The 11,914-nt window shown below is 41.7% G+C and overlaps 1 protein-coding gene across 1 annotated transcript in view; it reads right to left on the bottom strand.

Annotated features, from left to right (window-relative positions):
- The window catches only part of shank1 (SH3 and multiple ankyrin repeat domains 1), a 54,610-nt gene that overhangs the window by 24,498 nt on the left and 18,198 nt on the right, over positions 1-11,914 (bottom strand). The window contains exons 7-14 of the mRNA XM_071895919.2: positions 10,990-11,106; positions 10,013-10,090; positions 9,286-9,352; positions 8,723-8,892; positions 7,102-7,223; positions 6,090-6,238; positions 4,002-4,115; positions 3,419-3,494 (exon numbers count right to left, since the gene is read on the bottom strand). Of these exons, the coding sequence (XP_071752020.2) occupies positions 3,419-3,494; positions 4,002-4,115; positions 6,090-6,238; positions 7,102-7,223; positions 8,723-8,892; positions 9,286-9,352; positions 10,013-10,090; positions 10,990-11,106 (893 nt within the window). The remainder of the gene's footprint in view (positions 1-3,418; positions 3,495-4,001; positions 4,116-6,089; positions 6,239-7,101; positions 7,224-8,722; positions 8,893-9,285; positions 9,353-10,012; positions 10,091-10,989; positions 11,107-11,914) is intronic.

The following is an 11,914-nucleotide window of genomic DNA, read 5'->3' as shown; positions in this document are numbered from 1 at the left end:
TGTTTCAGAGGACAAGACGAGACAAGAAAAAAAACCTGGGGAAAATACTGAATCCTTGTAATTTTCTGGATTTTGTGAACATGAAAATGTTCAAATTTAAAGATACTGAATATTAGCACAAAATATTAGCTATCGGCAGCTTTAATCAAAAAATATCAGCATCGGTATCAGCCTTGATAAATCCATATCGGTCCAGCCTTACTGTTCATTCACAGGATGAAGGGAGAAGAAGGGCAGAGGGCATCTTTCTTCCTGTCTGCTCGGCCCTCCTGTTGCTTCCACAAAAAAAAAAACAATGAATGCCTCTTTCCGCCAACGAGCCTATTCCTAAACGCCTAATGCCTTTCTTCCCTCATCCAAGGCTCCCTCCCTTCATCCCTCTCTTCATCCTCCTCTCCCTCTAGAGTGCCCTTCATTGTCTGACCTCCAGATGGAGACACCGCGGGGGAGAGAGGGTGATAGAGAGAAAATTAAAAAGTACAGGGGGGTTAGCAATACGGTGATGAATAGAAAGCGAGGGAGGGATGGAGAGATGGTCAGGAGATGCGGCCAAATATAGAGGGATGAAAGAGAGACGCAGGAGGAATAGGTGAGATAATACATGTAGTGATAAAGGCTGTGAAAGTAGGCCCATGTGAGGGCGGCTCTGAGTCAGCGATGGCTGCCTGGCCAAACAAACAGTCATGGGCTCCGTCTATGTTGCAGTACACTGCTTTAATTATCCATGATGTGTGTGTGTTAGTGTGTGTGTACGAACATACGTGTGCGAGAGTTTGCATGGCTGAGTGTGTCGCTTGCATGAAATGTCACTGTTGATGAAAGCGTGTTAATAATTAATGATGGTATGTGGAAGGAAAGTGAGAGAGAGAGAGAGAGAGAGACATAAAGAGAGAAAAAAAAGTGGGGGAAAAAGAGCGAAAGGCATGGGAGAGCAAGTTGAGCGCTGATACAGAATGATGAGGGATGAGAGAGAAAGAGAGAGAAAGTGAGAGAGAGAGAGAGGGAGAGAGGGAGAGAGAGAGAGAGAGAAAGAGGCAGAAGGCGGGGATTGTGTGTAAATAATACATGTGATTCATAATGTGTTTATTTCTATGTAAATAATTCTCTCTTTGCTCAGTCCAAGCCCCGGACACTGAAATGAGTTTGCCTCAAAGCGAGGCCTCTCTCACCGCGATGCAAATGCGTGACATTAAAGGGAACGACATTATATTACGGCGAGTTAATGAGGAGGAGTTACACTCCAAAGTCAATACAGGAGACTTTGCACTGCTCGAGTGTCAACAGATCATCGGCAGAGAAGGTCAGGCCAAGTGTCAGATCTAGTCTTTCTCAGGGCCAACCATGTCCAGAAAGCCTCTATGAACAGGAACGGCGATCTAGTATTGATGGTCAGGTGCTTGTGTTTGTTAGCATGCCATGATGTTCCCCATGTCCACTTCTACAGAGTTACCTGTCTGTCATCAACAGACCGAAAAATTATAAGAATTTACTAGAAAAGGTTACATTTGCTTTAGAAAATGTGTGTGCTTGCTTCAGTTTGAAAGTTGAATTCAAGAGTTTAAATGTCTTGATGTCAAAAATTTGATTAATTGGAGCTTAAGCTGTTTATTTGTCAGCCAAAAGTCCTGTAGTAATCAATATATTGTAGTAAAATGTAGTAGTAGTATCAGTAGTAGTGAAAGTAGTAATAGTAATATCAGACTTGTAGTAGTAGCTGTTAGTAGTATAGCTATTGTTTAAGTAGCAGTAATAGCATGAGTATTTCTAATTGTAATATTAGTGATAGTAGCGGTAATAGTTGTTACAGTACTATTAGAGTAGTAGTTGTTACAGTAGTATCTGAAGTAGTTTAAAGGAGGGGTATCATTTGCTTTTTCAGCAATTTTATATAATTACCTGGTGTCTATAAAATACATCTGTTAAGTTTTTTTCAGTAAAAATCGTTTAGTTACAGCTTTAGCTATTCACTTCCCAGTGTTTGTTTCGCACCTACAACAAAATAGGTCGTTTTACATAAGCAGCTTCTTATGCTAATGAGCTACTGCTCTGATTGGCCGGGCTGGCTGGCCATTCTGGAAGGCCCGCCCTCCTCTTAGCGCTGATTGGTCGATTTCAGACAGTCCAGTGTCTACATAGACACTGGAGCAAAATCTGACTAAGGGGCGTGTTTTTATAGATGGTGACAGTGGGGAAATGGCATAGTAATATGATTCCATTTTTTTACTGTGATTACTTCACACCTCCAAGTATCAAAATCACCAGAAATACTAAGAATTGCCACATCCTAGGATACCCCCCCCACAGTAGTTGCAGTAGCAGTACTTGTAGCAGTAATAGCTGTAAAAATAGTAGTTGCAGTAGTAGTACAGGCAATAGTACAAGTAATCGTAGTAACAGCATTAGTAATTTTAATAGTTGTAGTAGTGAGTGTAATAGTATTGGCAGAAGTAGTAACATTAAACACAGACTAGTAGCAATGCTGGTAAGTTAGCGGCACCTGGATGACTCGTCTGTGTCTGTGTCACAAAAAACATTAAAACCTTCTGTAAAAGATCTCAGATGCTATTCTAAGATCTTTTGTGAGTCGCATGGCGCAACATTAAACACATCTGTTCAAAATGGATAGTTTCTTTGTCAAGGGCAGTAATGCGGCGATCTGATTTCATAACACCAGACCATACAAAGCGGGGCTCAGAATTAGTCATCGGAGTGGTCCGAGATCACCTTCGCCATCGATGACGAGCTCAGCCCACCTAAAACTGCAGCCTGGCAACGCGGCTCTGCACACAGGAGCCAAAACACAGTCACACAAAGCGAGGAACTTGCTCTGATATTCCGATATGACGAAAAATCTGTCCGCTTGCCCAGGAATGAAACCAACCAGTCAAAACATCCCGGCGGACCTCTGCCTTTCAGGATGACTCCAGCAATGAATGCCGGAGACGCGAGCCGGTAAACCCCCACATGCCGTCATCCTATCGCATGAATCACTCGCAGCACATCAAGACGCTCAAGTCAAAGTACCACCACAGAGTATGAATCACTACATGAATCATCTTTACTGGATCCTATGTCACCTTACAAAAACAATCCCTCCCAGTGTGTGCTTATCATATCATAAAAACACAGAGTCTACAGATTAGGAAAGTGGGGCCGTAATCAGAAAGTTGCTGGTTTGAATTCCAGTATTCCACTGGGAAAATGCACAAATAACGCCCCCCCCCCCCCCCCCCCCCCCTTGTGCTCTTGAGCAAGGCACTTAACCCCCCGCTGCCGCAGTGAAGCTCCCAGGTGTGAATGCGTGGAACTGCATCAATAAGAAAGTTGAAAAAGAGCATGGGTGCACGCCGTGGCAAGCGTTCCCCGGGTAAAATCGGCGGCCATACTGTCCACGGCGGGTCAGCGGTGCGGTTCTTACCTGGGAGCGTCGAAGCTGTCGTAGGATCCCACAGTGTAATGGCGGAACAGCCTCTTGGCTCGCTCTCCACGGCTCTCTGAAACACACCACCACAGAGACATCAACATGGCTGCAGTGTCGCCTATACTCAATCTATACGGCAGGTTTATACAGGCATTGTCCTGTCACTGTACTACTACTGCTATAATAGTGTAATATAGGGGCTTTTCTCCCTTACAAGTCATTTGATCTACTGTACAAAGTCAAGACCCAGCCCAGCCAACCTATACCTAAACCTGTAACTTATAGGCTTATACTGTTAAGTTACTACACTACTGCATGGCGAAGTAACACCAGAACCAGCACCGGCCCTGACAACTAGCTGAATATTAAGACAGAGGAGTGTAAATGTGAAACTGCCTGCTAAAAGGTGTGGTTTATTGCCTCAGCATGGTGAGCAGAAGTGATGCTGCATGTGTTTCTCCAACCCAATGTGAGGTAAGAGAGAGGGACGGGCCTGCTGTGTGTGTTTGGGTATGTCTGTATGTGTGTGTGTGTGTGTGTGTGTGTGTGTGTGTGTGTGTGAGAGAGTGTTTCTGCTCACCCGATCGGTTGTCTTGGCTCCGAAGCGCCACTTCCTCCACGCACTCGGAGGGGAACCAGCCGGTGCGGCCCCGGACCGTCCCCTCCCAGAAGCCGCCCTCGCCGACACTCAGCACTAGGGGTGGGGTGGGGTTGGGGGGGGGCAGGAGAGAGCAGCACGTCAGAATAAAACACGAACCCGAACCCGCGCGAAACACACACCGAGAATCCAATGAGAAATGAAGACACACAAGAAGAAGACACCAACGACATTATACGGACAGGACAGAAATAATGTGGGCACACACACGGACATGCAAACCTCCTACATACTCACCAAGACATACATACCTGGTGACACCTTAGACTCACTCACAAACACACACATATTCATACCTGCAGACATTGAATACAAACACATATAGGGACCTTACACTCATGTTAGGACGTGGCCATTTTGCAAACTCACATACTCGCATCTGAAGACACCCTGGACTTGGCCTGGTACCGATCTGACTCTGAGACTTTACACCTGCCGTTAACATGCATCTTGTATCCGGACTGTGTCTGCATATGATTTAGCTGGATTAGATTTGCTGACACATTTGTAAACAAAACAAGCTCGTTTGATTGGCTCTCGCTAAAGAAAAGAGAGTGAAAAGAGAAAACTGAGTCTGACGTTAGGACAAAGGCAGTTGTTATCTGCCCACCTTGGCTGTGACTTCAGTGCTGGCTGGCTACTCTCCAAACAAAATCGTGTTATTCAACCACAGGGGAATTCACAAATTCTCAAACTTCGTTCTTCACTCATTCATTGTTGTCGTTATGCGACACCCAAACAGCGTATTACTTCATGGCACAAGCACAATACTGTCTGATTTGTTGCTGTTAACTCACTGAGCAGGAAGAAGAGGAAGAAGAGAACAGATTCATGCATGCTTGTGTGTAATGCAATTAAACTGTCATATTAGAATCAGTTTAGGTTAAGGGCTTCCCATAGATGACAAGTGTAATATTAATAAAATTAACAATAAATATATAATAAATAAATAAAAACTGCATCATATCCATCATATCACAGGTGGACAACACTGACTGGCTGATATCAGATTTTTATAAAAGGCCAATATCAGAATTATATCTTTCCCTTTCCAAAATGCAGATTACAGCGCACATCACCTCCTCATGATATTTACATTCTGTAAAACTAACAGTAACCACCTGTCTCACTGGTTCCCCATCCACAAGCATCCTGGCAATTCATTTTTGCCAAATAGTTACCATCCAACCTGCCTGTTTGATTTGTGTGCGCTTCCTGGTTGGAAAGTTTCTATCCATTTGTGTACAGTACATATGTACATATGGATACATAAGTGTATTACATAAGGATTGGAGACGCATTGCATGTACATGTTGTTACCTCCGCCAATGAAGTGGGAGGGAAGTTATGTATTCACCCTCGTCGGTTTGTCTGTTGATTAGCAAGACATCTCAGAAAGTAACACATAGATTTAGATGAAATTTGTTGGACTGATCGCCCTTGACCCAACGATCAGATCATTCGATTTTGGTAATGATCTGGATCTGGGATTTCCGCCATTAGACAATCATTTTTTAGCCATAACTATTATGCTGCATTCATGTGCTGGGGGAAAATCCAATATCTGGGACTTCCAAGTTGGCTGCTAAACAGCGTCAAACCCGGAAGAGAAATGATAAAGCCTGGGCGTTGCAAATTGGAGAATTGTTCAGTGTTGGAAGAGATTTGCGCTCTACTGATGTAGTTTGTGTGATCAGATCTTAAATGCATCTTGGCTGAATCTACACCTGGATTTTGTGTGTTTTCAGTCTATCTGATTACAATCCGATCATCCAGGATGCATGTCAATATCAGGTGTAAAGGGGATCATAGAGAGAGACCAAGACTGACTCCCACCCAGACAGACATGTTGAATTCACATAGGAGACAAAATATATGCTTCAACGCACACACATACACACACACACACACACACACACACACACACACACACACACACACACATACACACACACACACACACAAAACACACACACCAAGCATGATGACATGCAAAACACACACACACACCTTTGACCCTGTCTCCCTTGTTGAAGGTGATTTCTCGTTCTCCCTGGGCAGAGTGTGCTCTTGTAGCTACGAAGACTCGTCCCGGGACGGCGCTGTAGAGGCGTCTCCGCTGGCCCCCGGTCGGTCCAACGGTGCTGACAGGGACGGGCCTGGCCAGGGGGGTGGAGGGTGGGGTCAGTTTGAGATTGTAGCACAAACCATACACTTTCAGCTTAGCTTGTGCTATAGCAGCCTAAATTATGGAATACTTGGACAATTCTTTGGAGGGAAAAGGAAAGTCAATGCCTCGAGTTTTACACAGACAAAATGTTTTGACCTGCTACTTCAGAGGGGAACTGCAGGTTTCCATAAGTACAATTCAAGACTTTTTAAACTAGTTTCACCCCAAAAATTAGCCTGAAGAGTAAAAAAACAGTAAAGTACAGTACAGTCTTAACACAAAGGGTTCCATATAGAACCAAAAAATGGTTCTTTAGCAGAATCCTTTTAAGCTCAAATGGTTCTATAGGACTTTTACAGTGCTGTAAAGAATGCTCCAAATCAGCGATATTAAAAGAACTTTTAAAGAACCAAACTGGGTTTTTTTCATTCAGATTTGCCAGTGTTTTAATAAATCAAGGGTTCTTTGAGTCTTTACAGTGCTATATAGAACCTCAACCCTAACCAAAGAACCCTTCAAGAACCCTCCTTGTTCTGAGTGTATGTGTCACTGTCACTGTGATTTCTCACTGGAAAAGTAGCTAATGCACCAAGAAAAAGATACATTTTTAAGACCTCAGAAACCATATTTAAGATTTAAACGCAACATTTAGCTGCGTTTATGACTCTTTAAGGCTGTGAATTCAGAAAATTAATTTTAAAACATTTTTACACAAGTACTTTTTCAGGACCTGCAGACACCGTGCAGAAAGCACTGACAGCACTTAACCCAGCCAATGGGAACCGGTTCTGTGCTTGTTAGAGAAGCAAAAGGACAGGTTCCTGTTGTCAGGTGTCAGCCCTCCACACTCACCCCTGCCTCCGACTCTGCCGGCTGCGGTCCTCCTTGTCTCCGATCCTCCCTCGGGACGGAGAGCGAGTCCTCGCCCCTCTGGGACTGCTGGAGCTCCGTAGGGTACCCGTATGTTTATAGCCCTGGGACGGTCAGAGGAGAAGACATGTTTCATGAAGAGATATTTCGATATGTTACCATATTTCAGTACATATGCTACTTCCATCTGCCTTGTTACAGAAATTCTAATCTACATCCAGGCACATGATCTCTACATATCACTGCACATACAATATTCTGTGTATGATATATGATTACCTTCATCTGTAAGTTTTACAAGCCTTTACAAGGCCAGATATTTCTGTACATATGTTACCTTCATCTGAGCATGTGAATAGCTGACACTGCATATTTGTAGGTCTGGACACATTTCTGTATAATTGTTCTCCCATAATGTGAATAACTAGCAATACACACTTGCACATCTGCTTCAACCTGCAACTATGTCAATTAAGGCGTTGTATCTTGCTTGTAACTTGCTGTATTATTTTCAATATATTCACTCTGTGTGATTACTTGTTGTATTATCCTAAGTACTCTATTTGTCTTATTGTTAGATATATCTTATTCTTAACGACACACTCTCCTCTCGGGGATGGTAAGTTTCACTGGTATCTGTCTATGATTTCCAAATCTATAATGCATTATAAAGGCACTCATAAGGAATTATAATGCACTCATTATGCCTGATGACAATCCCTTTTAGAGCACATAATGCTTACTGATGCATTATATCACTACTCAGAAAACATGATAGATATAACTTGAAATCAATTATAGGTATAAACATGTTATGAATAATGTACTTTTATTACTTCTAATGTTGCCTGTTTTAATACCTATCACTCAACATTATCACTTAACCTAAAGAAGACAATGAAAACTGGTGATTCTTCATGATTTATTTTAGTTGTATTAGAAGGCATGCCACTATACTTAATGAATACAATGGCAACTTTTGATGTGGCATGGTTTATTTTAAGGGTCAATAAGTACGATTTTTACTGCCTCGTAGCACAAAATGAACATAATATATCTGCGGGGGGTTATGCAAGAGTCTTTTGTTCTATTGAAGTTCTATCGATGTTACTGCAATTCCTGCTGGTCGCCACTAGAGGCTGATAAAGGTGATAAAGGTCATAGATTACTTAATGCCGCTTTAAAATGATAAAATGTATTACTATGCATTTCACCTTACGTAACACAGACAATGAAGGGTTATGATGCTATGAGCACTTATAATACTTTGTTGTGTGTTTGTAGGAAAAGGTCACTCATACTGAAATACAAGTTAGTATCATACATACCGCCGACAGATAACAAGTCATTAACTTTCAGCTGCTTGTAATTATAAATCACTTCAGGATATGTCTGTAATGTTTTAGAGTGTTTTTTAATGCCACAGTGAGCATTCTGTGTTCTTATAAGCAGGGTCATAAGGCATTAGAACGCATTATAAGTCCTTATGAGTGTGTGTTAGTGATTCAGCTAATCAAATCATCTACTAGTCTGTTCAGCAGTGTATTGTAGACTGTGAGACACTACTGACCACACACACACACACACACACACACACACAAACCTGCACAGAGACGATGTTGGAGCCCGGGGCGTTGGGCACCGCCATCCAGTCCGGCAGGTTCATGCTGTTATCGCTGTTGGCCCGCAGGAAGGGGTGAGGGTGGGGTATGGCCAGGGTGCGGGTGCTCTCCCGCCGCTGGGGGGCGTACTTTGGAGACTCCAGGAAGGGAACTGGGAGGCGAGGGGAGCGGGGAAAGAGAACGACAGGAGGGTGGGTGGGCGGGTGATAGTATAGTATAACTTTTCTTCGTGTTGGTATCTTGTAACGCTGTTATTTTACACACCTCCATACATGCTGTAATTCATATTTCTCTATACTTTTCATCCATACATTTCTGTTTAACATGTCTCAGTGTTGTAAGTGCCTGTTACCCCCATTTGCTCTATTCTTTATGTATATTCTATTTTTCTCTGCTGTATCCCTATTATTTTCCCCTGTAATGGCCTAATTTCCTCATTTCATCATATCTTATCATCTTTTCTTAGTAAAAGTTGTAACTTGGAACATTACATTCACATTTTCAGACTGGCATGCAAAACAAAGGCCAGAGCTCAGCTACTTACCCACATCTGTATCCCGGTGGTTTTTGATAATTTCTCCCAGCTCAAAATGGCCAGACATCACAGCCACCTGATAGAGACACACACACACACACACACACACACACACACACACACACACATACACACACACAATCTCTTTGGATGTCGTCATATTATGGAAAATGAATGCACAAAATGCAAGGGTGGGAGTAACAAATTACAATTGCTCTCGTTTTTTTTAAGTAACTGAGTACATTTCAAATGAGCTACTTTTTACTTTTCTTAAGCATATTTGTACACCAGTAATTTGACTTGATCTTAAGTAATATATCAGCAGAGTAACAGTATACTTTTACTTGAGCAGGATATTTTGGTACTCTTTCCACTGCTGCACAAATGCTTTGGACCCATTTTCAATTTACACACATCAACACACAATCAAGCAATTTTCTATACTTTCTCCCTCTCTTTTCCTCTCTCTCACTCTTACACACACACACAGACACACACACACACACACACCAACAGAATGTCTCAGCTGGCTTTTCCTGCGCTAACAGAGTTAATGTATTCAGATTAAGGGGTCATACACAATCCTGCCACCTGGGACCCCTGTGTGCATCGCAGCACAATAATGGTTTAAAGTGGAATTAGGCCCCGGCACTTTCTGCTACGTTAACTTAATAAGACAGTAAACCATACAACCACCCAACACGCATAATTACCCGGCCAGGCACTCAGCCATTACCTGAAAGGAGGTCTGCCCACTGTTATTCTTTGTGTCTTTATTAGCGCCCCTGTATAGCAGAATTCGTGCACAGCTTTCCTGCATGAAAGAGTGTTGATTCATGTTAATTCATCCTAAAATAAACATTGTATAGTTAGTGCTCTTGACTTTTTGCACATTTTCTAATGTTACATCAACTCAAAATACATTTGTTTGGAATTTTTGGTGTAAAATCAAAGTACTCTTTTCCATCAAAGTGGAGTGGATATTTACGACATTCATATGAAAATGGGAAATTCTAATAGTAGAAAAAGTTAAGTTTTCTAAAGAATTCACCCACTTTACTCACTTGGGCTACATTGTCTCACTGGCAAAAAAAAAACATTTCACAATATATTATTCATACTTCCTCTTTAGATGAGGTAAGATATTTTGTATTTTCCTTTCAAATTTGATCTAATTTTATCTTCCTTGCTAGGAAGCCTTGAACCAGGCCCCTTCAATACATCTTACAGTAATGAGATTTTAGGGTGGAGTGTTTTCTGTTTACCAGCGTCACTTATTGATGACATTTCATTCCAGATCCTGGGTTTTCAAGGAAAAATAAATACATCCAACCCCTCTATGTAAAATATATATACAATATAAAACCCACCTATAAAAACAAAAATCAATTACAGTTTCAGAAAAGCGTTAATTTATGCTTTTTTTTTGCTTAAAACACCTCTTACTCTTCATATAACATATCAAATTGTTACTATTTACAATAATCTATACTATGATTTTACTCCTAATGAGCGTAAAAAACTACTGAAAAGTGCATCTTCTCTACTTTTGTACACAGCGATGTGCAAAAAGCCAAGAGGGATGATTACATTTTATAGTCACTGCATGTAACATGTAAATATCAAAAGACAGCAGCACCAGAACAGGTGTATTTGGCCTTTGACTTCTTCACTTTAATCTCTACTCAATGAAATACCAGTAAGTGTGTCTACCTTGTTGTATAAAGCACAGATGTGCAAGGCAGTATTTCCAGATGCATTCTGGGAGGAGGAGTCCGCCCCATAGAAGAGGAGGTGCTCCAGGTGCTGGGAGTTTCCGTTCTGACAGGCCTGAGGATGAACAGATCATGGAGAGAGAGAGAGAGAGAGAGAGAGAGGAGGGGAAGATGTAGGAAAGGCGGAGGATTTGTTTCCGAAAGAGGAAAAGAGATGCAGGCGAATGCAGAGTGTTGAGGCGAATGATCAAGATGTACAAGTGCAAGAGAGAAATGATTTACGTGGGAGTTTGAGAAGAGGATGGAGAGGTGGAGAAAGAAGGAAGGAGAGAGAGACAGAGAGAGAGAGAGTGACAATTATAAAGTGACACTTCAGTTAATTAACACCACCTCCAAAGTGAGAGGACGAAAAAGCATAAAGATAATAGAGGTGAGATCCAATCATAATAATAATAATAATGATGATAATCATCACCATCATCATCATCATATCAGCTCACCAAGTAAATGAGGTGTTTTAGTTTTCCATTTTAGTACATTCTCAAAAATGAGTAACCTTTTGTTTTTACCTGGACTTCACTGATTACTATAGTTTATCCAAATGAAAGTGAAAAACGTCAAGGCAATAAAAATCTGCTTTAAGGAGCATTTAAGGAGAATTTCCACCCTGACAAGAAAGAAATTCTGGAACAAACACTGAATCCTTGTAATTTTTGGAACATTCTGGGCATGAAAATGGTCCAATTTAAAGATACTGAATATTGCCAAAAAATATAAGCTATTGGCAGCTTCAATCCAAAAATATAAGTATCGGTATTGGCATTCAAAATCAGTCAAACCCCACTCAAGACACACACACACACACACACACACAGATAGACAATGTAGGATGGACGCCACAAACCGGTAGACGAGCTGAAGAG

Source organism: Centroberyx gerrardi, chromosome 7 (assembly GCF_048128805.1).
Source record: "Centroberyx gerrardi isolate f3 chromosome 7, fCenGer3.hap1.cur.20231027, whole genome shotgun sequence".
NCBI lineage: Eukaryota > Metazoa > Chordata > Actinopteri > Beryciformes > Berycidae > Centroberyx > Centroberyx gerrardi.
The sequence above is the reverse complement of the archived record's forward strand: the minus strand, read 5'-3'. Positions and strand labels throughout refer to the sequence as shown.